Source organism: Hylobates moloch, unplaced genomic scaffold (assembly GCF_009828535.3).
Source record: "Hylobates moloch isolate HMO894 unplaced genomic scaffold, HMol_V3 SCAFFOLD_13, whole genome shotgun sequence".
NCBI classification, from domain to species: Eukaryota; Metazoa; Chordata; class Mammalia; order Primates; family Hylobatidae; genus Hylobates; species Hylobates moloch.
Window position 1 is genome coordinate 8767031 of NW_026652288.1, and position 24928 is coordinate 8791958.

The 24928-nt window shown below is 46.1% G+C and overlaps 2 protein-coding genes across 2 annotated transcripts in view; one reads left to right on the plus strand and one right to left on the minus strand.

Moving 5' to 3' along the window:
* ASAP2 (ArfGAP with SH3 domain, ankyrin repeat and PH domain 2) overlaps positions 1-24928 on the plus strand; it is a 203239-nt gene that overhangs the window by 43379 nt on the left and 134932 nt on the right. The gene's annotated exons all lie outside the window — the stretch shown is intronic.
* Positions 20510-21033, minus strand: LOC116480209 (eukaryotic translation initiation factor 1-like). Its single transcript, XM_032753321.2, has one exon. The coding sequence runs from the start codon at positions 21031-21033 to the stop codon at positions 20734-20736; it is 300 nt and encodes a 99-aa protein (XP_032609212.1). The 3' UTR covers positions 20510-20733.

A 24928-nucleotide genomic window follows, 5' to 3' on the forward strand; every position in this document is an offset into this window, starting at 1 on the left:
CCTATAATCTCCTTGGGGGCAGAAACTGTCAGGATCATTTTTAGCATTTAACACACTGCCTGACACAAAGTGGTCATGTAGCGTTTGTTGTATAAAACTCCAGAAACTGTAAGGAATGTTACACACATGGTAATTATTACTAATAATTCAGCAAATGGTATTTGGCCACAGACTTCCTGCCTAAGCACCAGGGAAAGAGGGGAAAGAACACGACATGTGAATACACAGTTGTCCCTAGGGCTCCTGGAGTTCTCGCGGTGCCTCAGGTGCCATGCATGACTTTAAAGATGGGAGTAGGGATGCAGGATGCCAGACATGCGACCCTTGGGTGGGAATTGGGGCCCCAGATCTTTAATCACTTAGCCTTGTGAGGTGTAAAGTGTTTTCCCATTCCACAGAGGGTACAAAAGGATACACAGGGCACATTGCACGGCCCCTAAGGCAAATGCAGTGTGGTGCTCTTTCATTTAAGCTGAGGCCACAAATAACTATCGAACAAGGTTGGAAGCAGAAAGCAGTGAGCACCCAGAGCGGAACAGGAGTAGGTTCTGGAGCTCGGGAGCTCCGAATCAGAGCCAGGGTGGAGCGGAGGTGTCTCAGCCCCTGAGATGTTGCAGTCTTCCTGTTAATCTGCCTTGTGGAATTAAGCTATAACTGCGGCGTCCTAGGGATGTGATTCAGCACAGCCACCATGGGCCATCTGTGAGCAAAGGGCTGAGACCACCATGGTGGAAATACAGAAAGAGACAAGACTCGGGGCTTGCTCCCAGAGAGCTTAAAACAGTGACCTATGAAATGAGGCGGGGTGAAAGTCAATTTCTTATAGAGATAAGATGGGAACCCGGAGTGGGCAGGCTCACCAAGGAGGTGGCATTTGGGTAGATCTTGAAGGATCTGTAGAGTTTGAATTGGAGACAGATTAGAGGTGAGAAAACACACCGAGGTGTGGAAACCCACAGGTTCTTCAGGGAATAAGTGGATGGGAGTGGAGCGTGGAGGGCTGGTAAACAGATCGCGAAGGAGATTTTGAAAGGAGGAACGCGGCCAGAGCGTTGTCACATCAGGAGTTTATTCCACAAGTAGAGATGGGCCCTGTGGCTTTCCCTCTAGTCACTCGTTTTACAGAGAAGGGGACTGAGGTTGTGAGGGTGTGGCTGGCGTTTGACTTTGTCCCACTCCCTCCTACCTTCTGGGCTCCATCTGCTTGGTGCTCACGTGTAACAGGCTTGGGGGACCTGCCTTCCCCGTGGGGGCCCAGACCTAGGGAATCTGGCTGAGTCTGGCTGCTCAGTGGGTCTGGGCGCAAAGCATGTGGAGAAATTGAGAAGCTCGAAGCAGAACAGCTAATCCTTGATGTCCATCGGTGGGTTTTGTGTGCTTAATAAGTAAAGATAACATGTGCATTTTACACTTTACTAAAACGCATGACCTCATCTGACTTTCCTTTTCCCTCCGTCCCATCTGGTGAGTTGGGGACTCACTGACCCTTGGGAGAAGGGGAAGGGAGCAGCTGGGAGGCGAGGGGCGCACCTTGTTGAATTCATGGGGTCTTTCCTGGGGACCTTCGGTTTTGTGATGAGGAAGTGGAGTGGCTGGAGGACATCAGCGTGGCAAATGGAACGCCTTCAGGAATGACGCAAGGGGAAGGTGGCTGTGGCTGAGGGTGAGGAACAGCTGCCAGGAAGGAAGACTGAATATGAGTTTCCTGGCAGTGATGGACGGAGCAGAGATGGGCCTGAGGCCACTGACAGGGAGCTTTAGGAATGAGAAGCCTGTGCCCACATTGCTTATTTTTTTCTTTCCTTAGTTTTTTTTTTTAATTATCGTCTGTAGCTCATTGAATTTCGTTCATCAGTTATTTGAAATAAATCAGATGTACTTGGGAAGTACTGGCCAGTAGATGTTAGAGTGTTAGCCTGTACAAAACCTTCCCTCTGGGAAATGCTGGAAGGAGAGCCTTCGTGTCACAAAAGCCGTTAACACACTGTGAGGCGCCTTGGAGAGAGGTCACTCAGGCCAGGGAGGGCAGGCATGCCTGACACCAGCTGCTAGGACTGCTTTGGAGTGAGGCCACTCATCCTTGAAGGTCAAAGAGCAGATGACAACTGAGAGTAATTGATGAACCAGGGACTATAGGAAGAGTCATTTTAAATAAGGCCTTTGGGGCTGTGCGCAGTGGCTCTTGCCTGTAATCCCAGCACTTTGAGAGGTCGAGATGGGTGGATCACTTGAGGCCAGGAGTTCAAGACCAGGCTGGGCAACATAGCAAAACCCCGTCTTTACTAAAAATACAGAAAATTAGCTGGGCATAGTGGCACACACCCAGCTACTCAGGAGGCTAAGGCACGAGAATCGCTTAAACCCAGGAGGTGGAGGTTGCAGTGAGCCGAGATCACACCACTGCACTCCAGCCTGGGTGACAAAGTGAGACCCTGTCCCCCCAATCCCCCCCCTGCCAGAAAAAAAGCCTTTGGAAGACAGTTAAAGAATTTAGGAACACGGCTGGGCGCGGTGGCTCACACCTGTAATCCCAGCACTTAGGGAGGCTGAGGCGGGCAGATCACGAGGTCAGGAGATCGAGACCATCCTGGCTAACACGAGTGAAACCCCCATCTCTACTAAAAATACAAAAAAAATTAGCCAGGCGTGGTGGCGGGCGCCTGTAGTCCCAGCTACTTGGGAGGCTGAGGCCGGAGAATGGTGTGAACCCAGGAGGCAGAGCTTGCAGTGAGCTGAGATCGCGCCACTGCACTCCAGTCTGGGCGACAAAGCAAGACTCTGTCTCAAAAAAAAAAAAAGAATTTAGGAACACAAGCAGATAGTGCGTGGGCCTGATCACTGGTCCTACACCAAGCATTTTGACTTTTTAGTTGTTCACTGCAGCCCTCAAAAGCTGCCCGTGCATCCCTGAGCCCCAGCCAATCCTGAAGCAACAAAGAAACAAAAGTCATTTTTTGTTGTTTTTTAAAAAGTTTTTAAAGTCAGCTGAATTGAGGTCTACTCTGCATACAATAAAATTCACCAGTTTTTGTTTTTGGTTTTTGAAACAGTTTCACTCTTGTCATCCAGGCTGGAGTGCAATGGTGTGATCTTGGCTCACCGCAATGTCTGCTTCCCGGGTTCAAGCGATTCTCATGTGTCAGTCTCCTGAGTAGCTGGGATTACAGGCGCCCGCCACCACACCTGGCTAATTTTTGTATTTTTAGTAGAGTCAGATTCACCATGTTGGCCAGGCTGGTCTCCAACTCCTGACCTCAGGTGATCTGCCCGCCTTGGCTTCCCAAAATGCTGGGATTACAGGCATGAACCACCGCGCCCGGCCAAAATTCACCAGTTTTAAGTGTGCAGTTTAGTGTGTTTTGCGAAATCCTGTAAGCACCCTACAGTTGTAACATAGCAGAGTGCCATCACGCAGAACTCCCCTCTTCAGTTGGTTCCTCCATTCCTGCCTCCTGGCATCTCTGTGCTGCTTTCTGTCCCTATAGTTTTTGCCTTTCTTAGAATTCCGTATAAATGGAATGATAGGGTATGTAACCTTTTGTGTGTGACTGCTTTTGCTTGACCTAGTGCCCTGGAGATTACAATGTTGCATATATCCTTAAACCACTCCTTTGCATTGCTGAATAATGTTCTGTTATATGGATACAGAGTAAGTTCCCCCTTACCTGCATTTTACTCTGCAAGGTTTCAGTTACCTGAAGTCAACCCAGGTCCGAAAATAGTACATACAACGAGATATTTTGAGAAAGAGACCACATTCACGTAACTTTTGTTGCAGTATATTGTTGGCCGGGTACGGTGGCTCATGTCTGTAATCCCAGCACTTTGGGAGGCCGAGGTGGGTGGATCACAAGGTCAGGAGTTCGAGACCAGCCTGGCCAATATAGTGAAACCCCGTCTCTATTAAAAATACAAAAATTAGCCGGGTGTGGTGGTGCGTTCCTGTAGTCCCAGTTACTCAGGAGGCTGAGGCAGGAGAATTGATTGAAGCCAGGAGGCAGAGGTTGCAGTGAGCAGAGATCGTACCACTGCACTCCAGCCTGAGGAACAGAGGGAGACTCTGCCTCCAAAAAAAAAAAAAATATATATATATATATATATATATATTTTTTTTTTTTTTTTTTTTTTGGAGGCAGAGTCTCATTCTGTTGCCGAGGCTGGAGTGCAGTGGCATCATCCCAGCTCACTGCAACCTCTGCCTCCCGGGTTCAAGCAATTCTCCTGCCTCAGCCTCCCAAGTAGCTGGGATTACAGGCGTGTGCCACTACCCCCAGCTAATTTTTGTATTTTTTTTTTTGGCAGAGACGGGGTTTTACCATGTTGGCCAGGCTGGTCTCGAACTTCTGACCTCAAGTGATCTGCCCACCTCAGCCTCCCAAAGTGCTGGGATTACAGGTTTCAGCCACCGTCCCTGGCCTATAAACTAAACTTTATCATAGGTATGTATGTATAGAAAAAAAAAAAACACAGTATATATAGGATTTGGTACCATCTGGTTTCAGGCATCCACTGGGAGTCTTGGAATGTATTCCCTGAAGATAAGGGGTACTACTTGTTATCAGTTCACCAAGTGATGGGCATTTGGGTTCTTTCCAGTTTTTGGCTATTATGGATAAAGCTTCCATGAACATTTGACTACAAGTCTTTGTGTAGGTAGACACGTTTTATATTTTGACTTCGGGAAGTACCTGGGAGTGCGATTGCCATGTTGTGTGCTGAGTGCATGTTTAACTTTATAAAATTCTGCCATCCTATTTTCCAAAGTGGCTGCATCATTTTTCATTTCCACTAACCACGTATAAGAGTTCCAGTTCCTTCACTTCCTCATCAGTGCTTGCCATTATCAGCCATTTTACTGGGTGTGTAATGGAATCTTATTGTGGTTTAATTTACATTTCCCTGGTAACTAATGAAACCAGAATCTTGGCCATTGTATATCTTCTTTGATGTATGTGTCTATACTTGTACCATGTAAGTTGGTTTTTAGATCATAAAATGCATCATGAGAGTAGAGATTCTCATGAGTATTGAATGTCTCTTACCTGAAGGGCTGTTCAGGAGAAATGGACTATTTAAGTAACAATAATCTGAAACAAGATTCTGAAAGATGTGCTCTGTAGAATAATATTGCACATATTCCTAGAAGCTGGGATAAATCATTCACACAGAAAAAACTGGAAGGATCTAGCAATTTACTTAAATTCTCCTATGGAATTTTAAAAAGATGGCCTCATATCGCCTTGTTACTATGTAATGATTGATTTGATGTAAATGCACACTGCAGCTTAATGAAGTAGCCTCTCTGGTTCTGTGTGTCCTTGCCGTGGATTCGGCAGATGGTGTCGTCAGAGATTATGGAGTTCAAGCCACCTAGCTTTACAGAGGTGAAGGGAGGTGCCTGAGTTGATGAAGGGAGTCGGGGGCAGAGCTGATGCCGGCACCGTGTGGTGCTCCGGAGGTTCTTCAGGGGTCTGCTTGACCTGTATTGCTTTTATCTTTAAAATTTCCAACAATTGTTAAAAAGTTTTCTGAAAAGATTTATACTCTAATGTTTGCATCTCACATCAGGGAGGTGATCTCACCAAGACACTTTGAAGTCTTGGTAAACATTGGGCTGGGGGCACAAGATCATCTGATTTATTTGTATGCCTATTGGTAGGTAGCATGCTAGGCATTGAGGGACTTAAGAACTGGGGTTTATAAGCAGGTTATAAACTACAGTTGCTCCAGTGATCTGGCTTTATAGCTTAGTTGTTTTTAATGCCCTGTTTTGATGAAGGAACCTTTGTAGATGTAAAGTCATAGAATGACCAGTGCATCACTGTAGTTTCCCTAGTCATTGACATATTTGCGGGTTCAGACATTCATAGAAATGGCAGGAGAAAAACTATTCTAAGGTCTCCTGCAAAAAAAAAAGCAAGTAATTCTGGCAGCCCAATTAATTCATTTGATGAATATTTATTGAGTGCCAACCATGTGCCAGCTCTGGGGTGATGAAGATAAAAAATTAGCATGTCAGTGGGCGCCAGGATGTTAAAAGTCGGAATTTAGCACGAGGGTGTATATGCGTGTGCTGCCTTCAGTTAAATGTCAGGCAAAGCAGCAGTGTCAACCGTACACAAAGAAATTAGCGTTTAACGTGCTGTGCCATGATGATGCTGTCCATGGGCTGAGCAGTCAATCTATGTTTCAGATGCTTCTTGTCTAACGTGTCTGAGATAAGGACTGCAAGGAGATATTAGATGTTGTTAGTGGTAGAGAGTTGAAACAAATTTCTTACTATTCCAAAGCTTTTGGATTTTGTTTTTAAAAAAGAATGTGGCCATCTGTTTCTATTTACATGTGCAAATCAGAATTGTCTCTGTCTTGTGTAACTGGAAGAGTATTGAAATGAAAATGCAGGCCACTGGCATCCAACTGCCAATTTCAAATGAATGAAAACAGCCTCAGTGTTCTCATTGATTCCGTTTTGGGGATGTGATGGTATGCATTTGAGCAATTTGTATTCCAGCAAGAGACCTTTTTAATCCATTTCCTCTGTGTGACAGAGGAGTTGGGTTTTAAAAAAGCACTGACCGAGTGTCAGCATGACTGTCTCTTAGCTGCTTGTCCTGTCCATTCTCAGTCCTTGTTCCTCTCCATCCTCATCCTCCTGCTGCAGCCAAGGGCTGGAAAGGGCCAGCATAGCTGATGGACTCACTCCAAGTCCTTGGCTGGAGTGCCTCCTGCCTGCTAACAGCCTGTCACTTTCTTCAGGATGTGCCTGTGTTACCTGCTTCAGGGTGTCTTTCCCTAACAGCTTGTCACAGGGCGTTTGGTAGAAACTAAAGAGCAGCAGAGGATGGTTTCTTTCATTCAGTGTTCATGGAGCATTTACATGTGTCGGGCATTCCAGTGATGCTGGAGATTCAGAGATCAGAAGGTGCGGGCCCCCATCCTGAAGGAGTGACAGTTTGTCCTTGTTCCTTAGGGTTCAGCTAATGAAAAGTCTCAATTGCCTTGGGAAATTTTAAGTCTGAAAGCAGAGACTGTTTTATAGTAGTCTCAAACAGTGGTAGGAAGGATATACCTACTTAGTAAGCATTATGGAATGACCATAGGTGCTTAAAACTTTTCCCTGCAAAATTAAAATAGCTTTATTTTCTTGGTTTATTGTTTCTTAACTCTTTAACAGGAGATTACCTTGAACAAACTAATGAACCAGTACATGATGTCGGAAAGAACAGGCTAGGAGAATGTGAAAGTATGGTTGTTTTGTTTTGTTTTTGAGACAGGGTTTCTCTCTGTCACTCAGGCTGGAGTGCAGTGGCACAATATCCGTTCACAGCAACCTCCGTCTCCCAGGTTCAAGTGATTCTCCTGCCTCAGCCTCTTGAGTAGCTGGGAGTACAGACTCATGCCACCACACCCGGCTAATTTTTTTGTATTTTTGGTAGAGATGGGATTTCACCACGTTGGCCAGGCTGGTCTTGAACTCCTCCTGACCTCAAGTGATCCACCCGCCTCGGCCTCCCAAAGTGCTGGGATTACAGATGTGAGCCACGGTGCCTGGCCTGAAAGTGGTTTTTAAGCAAAAAAAGAGAATACAAAGGTGACATCTTGGTTTATCCTTACCTATGCGGCCTTGGAAAAATACCTTTGTGAGTGTTACTTTCTATGTTGTTGCAATAATATTACCTGTGTTACCCACTGCCCAGGTTGGAGAGTCATGTGCCATAATCTGTGTGAAAGCACTTTTAGAGGTGCTATGCAGTTGGAAGCCTGTTATTACTGCTACCCCCACAACCAGTGCTGGTATCATCACATTTGTACCCTGACTTTTGGGTAGGATATACTGATATACACATTTCATTTCTTTCCATCTACTTTGAGAAATCTAAGCCAGGGAAATGCAGTGGAATTCTTCATTAAAAATTACTTTTGGCCAGGTGTGGGGGCTCACGCCTGGTTGGGTGACAGAGCGATACTTCGTTTCAAAAAAAATTTTTTTTTCTATGATTACCAGCTATTTATTTGTAAAGTTGAATTAAATGCTATTCACAGTATTGATAGGAATCAGTAGTTTTTTTTATTTTTATTTTTTGTTTTTTCTGAGACTTTTGGTCAGGAGTCTTACTTTCCTTTAAAAAATTAATCCATTACCTCACATATGTTTGAATGTAATTGTAAGATTTCCTTCTTGGAATGATAACTAAAATGCAAGCTATTTTAAAGGTGGTACTTTCATAGAATTTTGTATCTAGAAGCTCAGAGGAGAAGTGGCTCATCTAAGGCCCCAATCCGAGTAGGTGACAGTCTCCATGGTGCCCCTGCCGCCACACTCATCTTCTCATTTTGCACAACGCATGATTTTCAGTCCCTACGACAAATGCAAACCTTCCTGGGTCCTGGGGCGGTGTGGCTTGAGCAGGCGAAACCCCGGGAAGTTGCTGAGTCTCTTGTGGCTGTTGCAACTTCTTTAGGTCTCTTGAGGAACAGTAAATATTCCACAGATCAGCTTCAGAGCAGACAGCATTCTGGCTGAGAAACAGACGATCTTCACTTTTACTTATTTATGTCTCTCTCTTTCTCTCCCCTTCACTTCTGAAACTAAACATAGCAGCATTACATGTAGTCTTTGCTTTTAGGACTCAGCATTTTGGAGTGTGTAGGTCCATGCTCCTGATTACAGACTGGGGTCTGCAGCCCTCCAGTGATATTCCTGGGGTTGCAGCCAGTTTTGGCGGGGCCAGACCGAGACCCTGGGCCTGCTTTTCGGCCTTTTCTCTGTGGTGTCTGCAGGCCTGACTGTCCCCTTAGCAGGGAAGGGAATTGCTCTGGGCGGTGGTCCAGCCCGTGGGACGGAGGTTCAGCCTCTTCCCCTTACTTGCTGCTGCCCAGGGAGCCCTTCCCCTCGCTTCCCCTCTTGTTCTGTTAGCTGGGGTTTCAAATTTTCTTTTCTTTGGATGGAAAACAAACAAAGAAAGTAAAACTAATAGGCTGAAGCCCTTCCTTGGGGAGAAACATTCATCCCTCAACGCTGAAAATAAATGGCCCTTGCTGACCTTAGCAGCACAGCCAAGGGCCATCCCTGCCTGTTGCTGTACTTCCTGTCCCTTCCACGCCATCCTGCAGTGGCAGGGACCCTGCCCTTCCTTGCCTCTGCCCCTGCTTCCTGTGCCCTGCTCTCCTGCCAGGCTGCCCAGGCTGGAGTGCTGCTCTCTCCAGGCTCCCACCCCTCAGCCTGGCTTGTACCTCTCAAGTCCTCCTCTTGTACTCCTGCTCCCTGGTAGGTGGATGCTGTCAGAGGGCACAGTTTTCAGCCCAAAACCTTAAGGAACAAAAATGAACAGCACCATCTGCGTCTCTTTGGCCCTTGCCTCTGTCTCCACCTTGCTCCTTGGAGCTCTCGGGCCCCCTGCCCCGAGGCTGGACCGCTGTTGGGAGTGTGGCACCAGTGGGCGGACTGCTTTCTATTGAGGGCAGCAGAACCCAGCCTTGTGTGTGTGTTTTAGCGCAGAGATCTTCAGATGAACCCATCTGAGGCCGACAGGCAAAGTAGCCCTGCACATTTGGGGCCAGGGATGGGGGCCGATGCTAAATGTCCCCCATGCCTTCTCAGCTCCCTTGCACCCTGATGAGCTCCTGGAGGGTCCTGCATAGTCCTTGGGCTAAGTGGAGCAGAGTATGGAACCCAGGTCTAAAATTGGGAATGGCTGTCCAGTGTCTGCCCATCGCCTCCTCCCCTACCTGGGAAACTCTGTGGTTGAGGAACCCCACTTACAAGGCCCCAGGCAGGCTGGCCTCTCCCCCAGAATCAGGCACCAATCCGATGGCCTGATGGCTCTGCTATGGAGGTGGGAGGGGAAGGGTCCACCACCAACCTGGGGACTCTCCAACTGTCAAGGCAACAATCACTGTATTGAGTAGGTATTACTGCCCGCATTTTAAGGATATGAACACTGAGGCCCAGGTGATCAAGTAATGCGTGTGTGGAGATGTGGGAATGAAAGCTCATGGTCTTCATCTGTAGCAGTGACTCCCGCAATAAGCCTGGGTCATGAGGATGAAGCAGAATCCAGAATCTGCTGCCGGGGGCAGGAAGGATGCCTGGCTGGCCCCTGTGCACCTTCGGGCCCTCCCCCAGCTCATTCCTCCTCTCCCATCACCTCACTGCTGGGATTGTAGAAAAATGAAAGGTTCATCCCTAGAGATGACCAATTTTGGGGTAGGAGCTGCAGGTGGAGCGGGGCCCATGACCTCTGTGTGGGAGAAGCTGGAGAGGGCCACGGGGCTGGCCAGGCTCTAAAAGGCACGTGGCCTTGTTTGCATCGTCACACTCCTTTTTTAGAAAACAATCTCTGCTGCATACAGAGGTTGGCTTTGTGCAGGGCCCCAGCAAGCCTGGTGGTTCCTTCCTGCCTTTCTTCTCCCTTCTCCATTCTGGGTTTTTCTCCTCTCTGCTTCCCATTCTGCCATAGGGGAATGGGGTCAAGTCTTTTGGGTGGGAAACAGGAACTGAGAAGTGGAAGATGGAGCAATGAAAGACTAAAGATAGGAGGGTTTTAATTTTCCCTTTGAAAAGCCCAGGAAGAGCCCCGGATTCTGTAACCTGGACACATGCAAATGATGACCCTGCCCCTACTCTATCTGCTTCTTCGCCACCCTGGCCCTTCAGAAGATTCTGAAAGAAGGAATTGGTTACCCGGGTGGTCGGGGGGGTTGTTCTTGTGCCCCTGGTGAACTTTAGATTCTTGTGCCCCTGGCGAACTTTAAATGCTAGTGTGCTGGGAGCCGTATGACAGCCCCTTGGGGTGGCACGAGCCAGCATGGGTGGAGGAGAGCCGCTGGCAGCTTTCTTGGTGAAGGGGTGGACAGCACTCTTGGTGTGGAAGTAGCAGCCCCCTTGCCTGTAGCTGGGCTGGGGTTAGTGGAACAGGGTTTAGAGAAAGCAGGGGTAATGCCCAAATGTTAGAGAAAGCCAGCACTTCTGGCTCTGGAAGTGAGGCTGTTGGGAAGTGGGAGTGGGAGCACAGCCTGGAAGCTGGCTTCTGTCCTCCCTCCATTGGCTGGAGCTCTCCCAGCCTTTCATCGGTTCAAAGCCAAACACATGATTTTGGGCAAGTCACTTAAACTCTTTGAGTCAGTTTCTTTTCCTTTAAGCTGGGGAAAGAGGTGGTGATTTCACAAGTGGTTGTAAATATTGCAGTAAAGATAATGGAAGTAAAAGTGCTCTGTGGAGTGTAAATTGCTGTATGGTAGTTGGAGTTGGGCCCTAGGTGTGATTTTAGAGTACACACCTACTGCTGCCTTGGTAACTTACAAGTATTTCTCTCAAATGCTAGTGAGCTGAGCTGAGTGGCACAGTAGGCCTCTCTTTTCCTGGGAGCACTTTGGGAGCTTTGGAGGTTGTCCAGGGCTGCCCCCAACCTTTAACCGTGTGGCTGAGTGTAGGAGGAGGGGGCAGATTTCCGCCTGGCTGGACTGCCACATGCAGGGGAGAGGCCCTGCTGGTGGTGTCCCACGTGGGAGAGGGGCAGACCTGGGGTTATCTCAGTCAGGGTAGGCGAGGAGGGGATGGGTGGACACCCCGGTGGCCACTCCTACTCACCCCTGCACTTGAGACCTGGGGTTTCATGCCCTGCTTCCTTAACCCTCAGTGTTCAAGAGAGAGGCCAGTTGGACCAGAGCGCCTCACCCCACCATTTGCCATGTGCCCCTCCCCGTGGGGAGTCAGAGAGAAACACACGAGCACACCAGGAAAAGTTTTGAAAAACAATGTTTTTAGAGACAGGGTGTTGCTACGTTGCCCAGGCTGGACTCAAACTCCTGGGCTCAAGCGATCCTCCTGCCTCAGCCTCCTCAGTAGCTAGGAATTATAGGCACCTGCCATCATGCCTGGATGAAGTTTTGAAAAATTTAAATGTTGATGGAAAAAAAAATGTATTAGTGGAAATGAAAGGCTGGTATGAGCTGTAAAGTCTTTTTGTTCTTAGAGATTTTTTCTCATTCTAAACATTATCAGACCTGAAAAGTATTTGTCGTAATGATTGAGATGGTCCTGGGGTAACAGCGTCTTCTTAACGGCCACTTTAATTGGCATAGTTTACACCTAGCCTCTCTCTGAGAACCGGAGGACACTGGTAATCACTATTAGATATTGAGTGCCGATTGTATGGCAGACACATAAGCATTGGTGATCTTCTCCTGTGAGGCAGGTATTGTTATTCCCAATTTATAGATGAAGAAACAGAAGTCAGTGAGGTGGAGTCCATTTTTGGAGGTCACGTGGCTAGTAATTGGAGCCTGGTTTAGAAGCAAGTCAGTCTCGTTCCAGAATCCAGAACCAGTGATTTGTAACTGATGCACTTGTCTCCAAAGGGATCCAGCACTGGGTTTTCTCATTTTTAATGCATCCATTCCTTAAAGCTTCTGTTCACAGTCACAAGCTGTACTTTTTAAAGGAACACAGCACACAAATGTGACCACTAGTGGACAGCAGTGGGGGCTCAGTTGGATGGCAGAGCCTGGCATGCCGACTGGGACAGAAGCCCCAGCACACGGTGTGATGATGGCGTCTCCAGGCTGACCGCCGTGGCCTCAGGAATCAAAGTCCTCGGTCTCTTTCACGCGGGGTTCAAAAAGAAAACTCGACTATCTCACGTCTCCTCTCCCCTGTTTGTTTGACTAAAGTGAAGTTCATGTGGCTTGAGCCTCGTTTCCTGGGGAAGTCAGCCTGGCTTAGGATTCCATTGTCTTCTGGGACTGGGAAGATGTGGAAGCCTGACCTCACGCCCAGCTGAAGGTCGCCTTCCCAGACTCTGAGCTCAGCTGCCTTCTGCATCTCCAAGGCTGGAGGGCCTGGCCCCGACGGTGGCTGCATGCTGGCCTTCCACTGTCTCGGTGTCCCCGCTGCCCGTCAGTAATGTGCCCAGCACCTTCTGGTGTCATGTCCCCTCTGGTTTGTGATTCTTCTCCTGAGCTAGCCCATTTTCTACCATGGGTCTGCTTTCCTGCCATTCCCAGGGTCCACAGCTCAGTAATGTGGGTGTCAGGGGACCCCAGGCGAGGCCCCCTTGTGCCACTGTGGCTCTCCCTAGAGCAGGGCACCAGGATGGCTGGGGGGCTCTCCCCAGAGCTGCCCCGCGCTGCTGTGTTTCTGCTGCTGCTGTGCAGTGGTGATCTTGCCAAAATGTGGCTTTTCCTTTCTCACTCCCCTAGAGCTCCCAGAGACTTTTCTTCCCCCTAAATAAAAGTCAGGATGTGAAGCCTTTTGACAGAATTGGAGTTCACTGTCATCTGTTTCCGTTTCTCTAAGATAGGGATCCTGGCGAAGCCCATGAAAGCCACGGGCGCTCCCACCGAAGCCTCCGAGGCACAGACCTCCCGGGAGTGCCTCCGGGCGCTGCTTCCTTAAACTTCAGGAGGCTGCAGCCTCTCCTTGTTCATGCGTCGTTTTTTCATTGTGTGGGTTTAGAGCTACGTGGGTTCTTTTCTCACTTACCTGTTCCTACCACGTGACACCGTCCACTTCAGGCACAGTCGACGGCCGTCTGGAGGTTATCAGCTGAGGGCACAGTTTGCCTGGTTCTTCTATAATAGGTTAGGCATTTTTTTTTCCATTTTTTTCCCTTTTAAAAGTACTGCTGGAAGGCCAGGTGCAGTGTCTCACACCTGTAATCCCAGCACTTTAGGAGGCCAAGGCAGGCAGATCAGTTGAGGTCAGGAGTTCAAGACCAGCCTGGCCAACCTGAGGAAACTTCATCTTTACTAAAAATACAAAAATTAACCAGGTATGGTGGTGTGCACCTGTAGTCCCAGCTACTCAGGAGGCTGAGGTGGGAGGATCACTTGAGCCTTGGAGAGAGAGGTCGCAGTGAGCCAAGATCACACCACTGCACTCCAGCCTGGGCAGTGAGTGAGACCCTGTCTCAAAAAAAAAAAAAAAAAAATAATAATAATAATAATAATAATAACTAAACACAAGTACTGCTGGAACTTCTTTGCAGAAACAACTTGTGGGGAAAGGAGGGAGGCATATTTTAGTGTTTGGCCTTGGGAAAAGGTTTTGCTTCTGCGGGCATGTCTTCCAGAGACTGGGGTGGCCCGTGCTGGCGTCACCACTGTCCCCTTCCCCATCAGGAACCTTCCTTCCTTGGATGGTATTTCCAGTGTGTCCGGGCCTCTGCTGTTCTCATTATGAGTCCCCAGCTCTGACGGCCACTGTGGCCGATGCACAGGGCGTTGGAGACAGTGATTCAGCCCAGCAGGCTGCATTCATGTGCTGCTCCTCTGTACACCCAGAGCTGTCTTCTCGCTCATCATTTATTAATCTTTCCCATGCAAGTCATACGTGAATATATCCTTGTGGTAAAGTTTTCAGGTAATAGCAAAAACTCAGTCTCCTGTCACCGTCTTCTCTCCTCATCTAGGTGCGCTCTGTGACTGAGTCCTTCGCCTCTTCCAGAGTTGTTTTCTCCCTGTGCACCATTGGCCCTCTGCACCTGTGGGTTTTGCATCCTCGTGTTCAGTCACATAGGGTCTAAAGGGGAAAATATTCAAGAACAAATATCCAATAAAAACTAATACAACAATTTAAAAAATACAAATTTTGGCCAGACACAGTGCCTTATGCCTCTAATCCTAGCACTTTGGGAGGCTGAGACAGAAGGATCAGTTGAGCCCAGGAGTTTGAGACCAGCCTGGGCAACATAGGGAGACGTCTCTACAAAAAATTTGAAAATTAGCCGGGTGTGGTGGCATGTGCCTGTGCTCCCAGCTACCCAGGAGGCTGAGGCAAGAGAATCACTTGAGCCTGGGAGGTGGGGGCTGCAGTGAGCTGTGATCACACCACTGCACTCCAGCCTGGGGGACAGAGTGAGAGACAGAGTGAGATCCTATCTCAAAAAAATAAATAAATAATGAAAAATACAATTTTTTAAAAATACAGTGTAACAACTGTTTACATAGCATTTACGTTGCATTAGATATAAGTAATCTAGAGATGATTTAAAGCATGTGGGAGGATGTGTGTAAGTTACATGCAAATATGACAACATTCTATGTTACGGAATGGAGCATCCTTGGATTTTGGAATTCAAGGGAATCCTGGAATTAATCCCCCATGGAGACCGAGGGACTACAGTTTTGAGTATTTTTGTTTTCTTTATTGTTTAATCTGTCCCTTTGACACATTTTTGTGCTCAGAGTTAAAGCACTCCTCAATACCCTGCTTGATGGGAGGAGAAGAGAAAAAGGTAACAAAGTGTAGGATATTGAAGTACTTTTCATTTTCTTTAATTAGAAAAAATTACCAAATAATGTATTCATGTGAATGATAGTTTAAAAGTGGGGAAACAAAAAATTCCTCCAACTTTTCCTAAGACAACAACGATTATTTTCTTTCTGTATCTTTATATAAACAGAGTTTAAGTGTTTGATATATCACTTGTGTATCCTCTTTTATAATAGTTTTTTTTCTTTGCTTTTACAATTTGTGTGTGTGTGTGTGTATAATGGATTTAATAAACAAGCTTGTGATTTTCATTTATTTATTTTTTTTTTTGAGACAGAGTTTCACCCTTGTTGTCCAAGCTGGAGTACAATGGCGCGATCTTGGCTTACTGCAAGCTCCACCTCCCCGGTTCAAGTGATTCTCTTGCCTTAGCCTCCCGAGTAGCTGGGATTACAGGCACGTGCCACCACGCCCAGCTAATTTTTTGTATTTTTAGTAGAAACAGGGTTTCACCATGTTAGCCAGGCTGGTCTCGAACTCCTGACCTCAAGTGATCCCCCGCCCCCGCCCCCACAGCCTTGGCCTCCCAAAGTGTTGGGATTACAGGTGTGAGCCACCACGCCCAGCCCATAAGCTTGTAATTTTCTATTTCTGAAATTGGAATTTTTATAAAAACGATTGCCTTTTTATCTTTTTTTTTTTTTTTTTTGGACACACAGAGTCTCACTCTGTTGCCCAGGCTAGAGTTCAGTGGCACGATCATAGCCCACTGCAGCCTTGACTTCGCAGCCTCAGGTGATCCTCCTGCTTCAGCCTCACCAGTAACTGGGACCACAGGCACCTACCACCACACTCGGCTAATTTTTGTACTTTTTGTAGAGATGGGGTCTCACTGTGTTGCCTAGGCCTGTCTCAAATGCTTAGGCTCAAGTGGTCTGCCCACCTCAGCCTTCCAAAGTGTTGGGGTTACAGGCATGAGCCACCATGCCAGGTGCTTTTTCATCTTCTGCAGAGCTGCCTTACTTGTGTTTTGTCCTCAGTGCTGTTCCTATGCGGATGGTGGGCAGCTGCATGTACACAGGCCAGCTTCCCTCACTGCTGGGGGGCCTGCAGGTCTGGGTGCACCTTGTTATCCAGGCTAGCCTTCCTCTGCAGAGGTGTGAACTCTGCCACCACCCGGTTCTAGTCAAGATGGGAATGGAATCTCAGAAAGGAAGCCATCTAGGAGAAAAATGAAAGAAGTGTTTCTTTTCTGTTTGCCTGCCCTCAAAATTGCTACTTTAGGAGCTCAGAAAAAGTTATTTGTAAGACTGGATTAAGTAGTTGAGTAAGATTGCCCAAAACCACCTCCCAGAGTAACTGGGAAGCGCCTGATGCTGGGGAGAAAAGCCTGAGGCCTGAGCTGGCCGACCTGCATTCAGTTTCCTCTGTCTCTAGCTTCTCTCTGATGGTTTAGAAATGGGACTAAGGGATTCCTAAGTCCCTTTTGCTTCCTGTGGTCAACCAACATGCTAGGCTAATAAATTACTCCTGAAGTTCACTTTCATTTTGGCAACATTTTCTGGTTCTTTTGCCAACTCTAATTTCTTTTCTTTAAAAGACGCTTTAACTTTACTTGTCTTCTTAATAATATATCTTATATATACACACACGTAGCATTAAAATTTTTTTTCAATGAGGTCTTTTTTAAAAATTCAACTTTTATTTTAGAACCGGGGGGGTACATGTGTAGGTTTGCTACGTGGGATATATTGCATGATGCTGAGTTTTGGGGCATGATTGATCCCATCACCCAGGTACTGAGCATAGTACCCAACAGTTAGTTTTTCAGCCCGTCTCCACATCTCTCCCCTCTCTAGTAGTCCTCAGTTTCTATTGTCTGCTTCTTTATGTCGTGAGTACTCAACATTTAGCTCCCACTTATAAGTGAGAACATGCAGTGTTTGTTTTTTTGTTCGTGTGTTAATTTGCTTAGGATTATGGCCTGCAGCTGCATCCATGTTGCTGCAAAGGACATGATTTAGTTCTTTTTTATGGCTGCAGCATATTCCATGGTGTATATGTACCACATTTTCTTTATCCAGTCCACCGTTGATGGGTACCTAGGTTGATTCCATGTCTTTGCTATTGATACAAATGGCTTTTAAAGAATGATTATGAAGGCCATGTGCAGTTTCTTATGCCTGTAATCCCAGCACTTTGGGAGGTCGAGGTGGGTGGATCACTTGAGGCTGGGAGTTCGAGACCAACCTGGCCAACATGGTGAAACCCCCGTCTCTACTAAAAATACAAAAATTAGCTGGGCGTAGTAGTGCAGACCTGTAGTTCCAGCTACTCAGGAGGCTGAGGCATGAGAATCGCTTGAACCCAAGAGGCGGAGGTTGCAGTGAGTTGAGAATGCACCACTGTACTCCAGCCTGAGCAACAGAGCAAGACTCTGTCTCAAAAAACAAAAAGAATGATTATGAAGCTTGGTTTTGGCCAGCACTCCAAGTGCGCCCCACAGGCCTGTCCCATCGTAACACCCGCAGAGGCTGCACCTGCCCTGACTGCGACCCTCAGCTTGCCTCAGTTTGTAGTTTGCCAACAAGGTGTACATCCCTAAACATAAAACAATTTAGTTTTGCCTATTTTTGAACTTTTTATACTGCATGTATTCTTTTGCTGAACACTTTTGTCAAATTCACTTGTGTTCTGGGGTAAGTTTGTTCTCTTCCGTTGCTGTGTAGCATTCTGTTGTATGAATGTCCATCATCAGTTTATTCATTTTACCATCGACATTTCGGTTTATCCAGTTGGGGACTGTTTTGAGGAGTGTTAAGACAGCCTGTCCATGTCTTCTGTTGCGGATGTATATTTACTCTGAGTAATTTTAATTTTTTAAGATAATACCAAAACACACCCTTCTCATTTGTCCTTAGGCACACACTTTCCTCAGCTGTGACTTAGCTCAGATGTCTATTTGATCCTAATTCTTAGCGACACCTGCTATTCTTCAGGCCTGGCTTTATTCCCAGAAGGAGGGAGGTTCGTTATTGCTCTGGCTTTAAACGGAGCCCACAGGCCACAGTGCAAGTCTTTGCTTCTCAAAAGGCTTCTGGAAATATTTGACACTGTCATTAATGCTCTCTGTTACTTTCTGAAGAGTCGAACGTGTGGTGAGACAAAGCTGCCATCTGAATGTCTGTCTGACTCTTCTTGGCAAAGCCACCCTTGGGGCACAGACCTGGGTGTGTTTTGTTTTGTGTTTTGTCTACTGTCTTTCAGAAATGTCCCTTCCTCTTAGGCTGGCGTTTCGTCTGTGGAACGAGGGGAGAGGAGATAGGACAGGAGAGCGGAGCGTACTGGGGCTGCCTGAGTGCTGCAGGCCTCTGCTCTCCCCAGGGCAGCATCTTTGGGTTCCAAGAAGGAAGCCAGCCTCTTCCCACCCCTGCTGGTTCGCATTGAGAACTCAGGGTGCTGGGGACAAACCGGTGCTGTGTTGCCTGCAGTGTGGGCTCCCTGTCAGGGCTGGGAGGAGTGGGGTGCAGGGGCCGCTGGTGCTGTGGGAGAGGCATTTTGCATGGATCCTTGAGGCCAGGGGTCAGCAAACCTTTTCTGTGAGGGGCCAGATATAGTAAATATTTTAGGTTTGGTGGGCCTCAAGGCTGTATGTAGGTACTTACATAAGAGAGGTGATAAATATCTACAAATTTTTTATTAATGAAATTCAAAATATAAAAATAATAATGGAGTACAATTTTTTGGTAATGCAGGTCTCCTAAGCGGAAGAGAGGAATTATTTTGGGGGGGCATAACATTTATCTTAATTAATTGGGGTTCAGTTGGTCTTTCCTGTGACCCTGTCCTTGCGTTCATTGGAAATGTTTGTCTGGAAACACCCTTAGCTCACAGTTGGATAAAAGCTGGCCTGCAGGCCGTGTGTGCCCACCCTGAGCCAGGTCATCTCCTCAGATAGTGGGCTTGGCCCGCACCATTCAGCCTGTGGTGACACAGGATGGAGGCCCCGTAGGATTCTGTGGGGACCAAGAAGAGGTAGAGGATCCGCCACATGGAGGATGGTGGCCATGGAGTGATGTTGATGCTGAGCCCATGGGGGAACCATGGCCAGGGCCTCCGGGTGGCACCTCCTTCATGTGGTACAGTGGGGCCCATAAATGGAGGAAGAGAAGCGTGGGGTTGGGGACATTTAGAGGCCACTGTGCTGCGTGGGTGGCTGTAGCTCTTGCAGAAGATAGTAAGTCCTGAGGAACTGAATTTGAAATTTGAATGAATCTTGATTGAAACGTTCCTCTGTGGCTACCCTGTTGGACAGCACAGGTGTGGAAAATGAGTGAACAGCTTTGTGGTCTCTCCTGTGGTGGACTTCCCTTACCCGCACTGGGCACTGTCCCCACTGTCCCCACACACTGTCCCTGTCCCCTGTTCTGACTCCAGCTCAGCTGAGCAGCAGAGATTGGAAGAGGCCCCTCGGTAACTTGAGGAGGAACCTATAGAAGAGTTTGGAAACTCCAAACAGATGCTTTTAAAGTGGTTTGAAACAGTGGTTTTCCTCAGAAATATTTGGGACACATCCCCACCTCTGGTTTTTGTGATAAATTCACTCTGTAAAACTTGTTTGACAAACTGAAGGTCAGCTTCCACCTGGCCCCTGAGAATTAATGAGGTCTGGCCAGCCGGCAGCTGCAGTGCAGGCCCTGCTCCTGCCTTGGGGTCTCTTCGGTTCTTGCCTTTGTTCGTGGTTTTTACACATAAGTTCCCGTGAAAGTTGCTTTTCCCCCGCTCTGAGCTGGAGTGGAGTTTTCGTTTGGGGAGCATGGTAGTTGAGTGCCTGGGTCTGGTTAGAATTCTCATCCTGATGGGTAGACATCTTTGCTTCCTGGAGACTCAAGCTTTGTTATTTTTTGTTGCTCTATGATTTCAGTATTTTTTTAAAATTCTTAATTATTGTGAGTACATGGTATTTATTTTTATGGGGTACATGAGATATTTTGATACAGGCATGCAGTGCATAATAATCACATTAGGGTAAATGGAGCTTCCATCACCTCAAAGCATTTAGCCTTCTTTTGTGTTACATCTCAATTATACTCTTTTACTTATTTTTAAATGTACAATAAATTATTGTTGACCTTTGTCACCTTGTTTCTATCAAATACTAGATCTTATCCATTCTATCCACCTATATTTTTGTACCCATTTACCATCCCCACTCCCACCCCAACCACCCTTCCCAGCCTCTGGTAACCGTCGTTCTACTGTCAGTCTCCATAAGTTCAATTGTTTTCATTTCTTTTTATGGCTCTTTTCAGTTTATTGCATGAAGGAGTTACACTAGTCCAAGTTAAAAGCGGACCCCAAATGGTTGCATTATACAAGCTGTGAGGTTTTTAAACTTGTGACAAGGGACAGAAGGGAAATGCTACTCATTGCAAGGAAATCCTCACTTAAGCTACAGTGAGCCACAAGCATTTAAACCCCATGAACCTTCAGCTGATCGTTCTTAGCCAGTCCAAGCTCTACGAGGAACTGGCATAATATATGTTCTTGCGATGGTCACCCTGTAGCTGAATTACTTCTCCATATTCTGGATGCTCAATTACAGTACCATTGCAGGCAAACTTCTTCTGAAACGCCTTCGCTGGTTTATTTTTGGTATAATCATTAGCGATTCCTTGGACAGTAGTAAGGGCCTTCCTGCTGTTTCTCTTTTGAATTCTTATATGGATATAATCCTCAGTGCCAGCAAGAAGCAGGTCATCACCCATACTTGCATCAGCAAAGGAGCTGAAAGAGTGGAGGTTCTGGATAGTGGACATACAATCCGATTTCTTTTTCTTGGTGGAAACAGTCTGCGGAAGGCGGCGGGCAGGGGGTACGGAAAGTAGGGAAGCGAGGGGGCCCAAGGGGGAGGCTGCTGAGTCCTCGGCAGTGGCTCAGTGACTGGGGTGATTTTAATTTTTTTTTTTTAGCTCCCACAAATAAGTGAAAACATGGAGTGTTTGTCTTTCTGTATGTGGCTTATTTCCCTTAACATAATAACCTCTATTTCCATCCACGTTATTGCAGGTGACAGGATCTCATTCTTTTTTTATGGCTGAATAGTACTCCATTGTGTATATGTACCACATTTTCTTTATTCATTCATCTGTTAATGGACACTTAGATTGTTTCCAAATCTTGGCCATTGTGAACAGTGCTGCAGTAAACACGGGAGAGCAGGTATCTCTTTAGTATACTGATTTCCTTTCTTTTGGGTATGTACACAGCAGTGGAATTGCTGGATCATGTCATAGCTCTATTTTTAGTTTTTTGAGGAACCTCCATACTGTTCTCCATAGTGGTTGTACTAATTTACATTCCCACCAATAGTGTACGGGGGTTCCCTTTTCTCCACATCTCCACAAGCATTTGTTACTGCCTGCCTTTTGCATATAAACCGTTTTAACTGGGGTGAGATTATATCGTTGTAGTTTTGATTTGCATTTCTCGGATGATCAATGATGTTGAACACCTTTTTTTTTTTTTTTTTTTTTTTCTTTTCTTGAGATGGAGTCTCGCTCTGTCACCCAGGCTGGAGTGCAGTGGCGCGATCTCGGCTCACTGCAAGCTCCGCCTCCCGGGTTCACGCCATTCTCCTGCCTCAGCCTCTCCGAGTAGCTGGGACTACAGGCGCCCGCCACCACGCCCGGCTAATTTTTTGTATGTTTTTAGTAGAGACGGGGTTTCACCGTGGTCTCGATCTCCTGACCTCGTGATCCGCCCGCCTCGGCCTCCCAAAGTGCTGGGATTACAAGCGTGAGCCACTGCGCCCAGCCTGTTGAACACCTTTTTGTATGCCTGTTTGCCATTTGTATGTCTTCTTTGGAGATATTTCTATTTAGATCTTTTGCCCATTTTCAAATTGGATCATTAGATTTTTTCCTATAGAGTTGTTTGAGCTTCTTACATATTTTAGTTATTAATTCCTTGTCAGATGGATATTTTGCAAGTATTTTCTCCCATTTTGTGGGTTGTCTCTTCACTTTGTTGATTGTTTCCTTTGCTGTGCAGAAGCTTTTTAACTTGATATGATCCCATTTATCCATTTTTGCTTTGGTTGCCTGTGCTTGTGGGGCATTACTCAAGAAGTCTTTGCCCAGACCAGTGTCCTGCAGTTTCTCCATTTCTTATAGGAGTTTCATAGTTTGAAGTCATAGATTTAAGTCTTTAATACATTTTGGTTTGATTTTTGTGTATGGTGAAAGATAGAGGTCTAGTTTTATTCTTCTGAACATGGATCTCCAGTCTTCCCAGCACAATTTATTGAAAAAATTGCCCTTTCCCCAGTGTATGTTCTTGGCACATTTGTAAAAAATGAATTCACTGTAAATGTATGGATTTATTTCTGGGTTCTCTATTCCATTCGTCTATGTGTCTGTTTTTATGCTAGTACCATACTGTTTTGGCTACTATAGCTCTATAGTATAATTTGAGGTCAGGTAATGTGATTCCTCCAGTTTTGTTCTTTTTGCTTAGGATAGCTTTGGCTATTCTGGGTCTCGTGGTTCTATATAAACCTTAGGGTTATTTTTTCTATTTCTGTGAAGAACAGCATTGGCATTTTGATAGAGATTGCATTGAATCTGTAAATTGTTCTGGGTAGTATGGACATTTTAACAATATTGATTCTTCCAATCCACGAATATGGAATATCTTTTCATTTTTTTGGTGTCCTCTTCAATTTCTTACATCATCGTTTTATAGTTTTCGCTGTAGAGATCCTTCACTTCTTTGGTTAATTCCTAGGTATTTAATTTTATTTGTAGTTATTGTAAATGGGATTGTTATCTTGATTGCTTTTTCAGATTGTTTGCTGTTGGCATATAGAAATGCTACTAATTTTTGTATGTTGATTTTGTATCCTGCAACTTTACTGAATTTATTTATCAGTGTAACCACCCAATGGGTTCACCTTGCCCGCTGCTGCCTAGACCAAGCTGATTTATCAAGACAGGGGAATTGCAGTAGAGAAAGAGTAATTCATGCAGAGTGAGCTGTGCAGGAGACTGGAATTTTATTATTGTTAGAATCAGTATCCTGGAGAATTCGGGGATCAGAGTTTTTAAGGATAATTTGGTGGGTCACGGCGAGTGAGTTGGGAATGCTGATTGGTTGGGTCGGAGATGAACTCATAGGGAGTCAAAACTGTCCTTTTGTTTCGAGTCGGTTCCTGGGTGGGGGCCACAGGACCAGATGAGCCAGTTTATCGATCTGGGTGGTGTCAGCTGATCCACTGAATACAGGGTCTGCAAAATATCTCAAGCGCTGATCTTGTGTTTTACAATAGTGATGTTATGCAACCTCCAGCTGCATGACTCCTAAACCATAATTTCTAAACTTGTGGCTAATTTATTAGTCCTGCAAAGGCTGTCTGGTCTCCAGGCAGGAAGAGGGGTTTATTTTGGGAAAGGGCCATTGTCATCTTTGTTTCAAAGCTAAACTATAAATTCCTCCCAAAGTTAGTTCAGCCTAGGCCCAGGAATGAGCAAGGACAGCTTGGAGGTTAGAAACAGGATGGAGTCAGTTACGTCAGATCTCTTTCACTGTAATAATTATCTCCGTTATAATTTTTGCAAAGGTAGTTTAATCGGTTCTGGTAGATTTTATGGTGGCATCTTTAGGTTTTTCCTAATATAAGATCACATCATCTGCAAACAAGGCTAATTCAACTTCATCCTTTCCACTTTGGAGGCCCTTTATTTCTTTCTCTTGTCTAATCTCTAGCTAGGACTTCCAGTGCTGTTTTTATATATAGTTGGCATAAGACTGTTTCTTTTTTTTTTTTTTTTTCTTGAGACGGAGTCTCGCTCTGTCACCCAGGCTGGAGTGCACCGTGGTCTCGATCTCCTGACCTCGTGATCCGCCTGCCTCGGCCTCCCAAAGTGCTGGGATTACAAGCGTGAGCCACCGCGCCCGGCCGGCATAAGACTGTTTCTAGCACTCAATCTTTTTTTTTTTTTTTTTTTTTTTGAGACAGAATCTCATTTTGTCACCCAAGCTGGAGTACAGTGGTGTGATCTCGGCTCACTGCAACCTTTGTCCCCCAAGTTCAAGCAATTCTCCTGCCTCAGCCTCCTGAGTAGCTGGGATTATGGGCATGCACCACCATGCCCAGCTAATTTTTGTATTTTTAGTAGAGCCGGAGTTTTACCATGTTGTCCAGGCTGGTCTGGAACTTCTGACTTCAAGTAATCCGGCCACCTCAGCCTCCCAAAGTGCTGGGATTACAGGCATGAGCCACCACATCTGGCCTAACACTCAGTCTTAAACAATCATTCTAGCTTCTCGTCCTGACCAAGTTTAATTTTAATTGTCTATAAATATGCACCGTAATGAAGGGTGTGTTTCTGATTAGGGAGGTAATTGCTTTTCCCACTTGCAATTTTAATTAAAAATTACCTCTTCCCCTACCTCACCTTTATTTCTAATCTGTTTAACAGATTGTAGAAAAGCAAGTTTATGCACTCGTCCCTGAGTTCAGGAAGCACTACTTCCTCTTTGGTAACAAAGGTAGAAGATTCCATATGGTGACCTATTTTTTCAAGAGTTTTATGCAGTAAATGATCAGGGAGGGGTGTGTCCCATGACATAATATGGGAGGAAATTTGTCAGAGTTTAACTGTGTTATTAAGGTATGTTGTCTGTGAGCAGCCTTTTACATTGAAGTTTACC

Excerpts from the sequence above, each read along its gene's own strand:
- LOC116480209 (XM_032753321.2), bottom strand. The coding sequence starts at position 21,033 with ATGTCCACTATCCAGAACCTCCACTCTTTCAGCTCCTTTGCTGATGCA.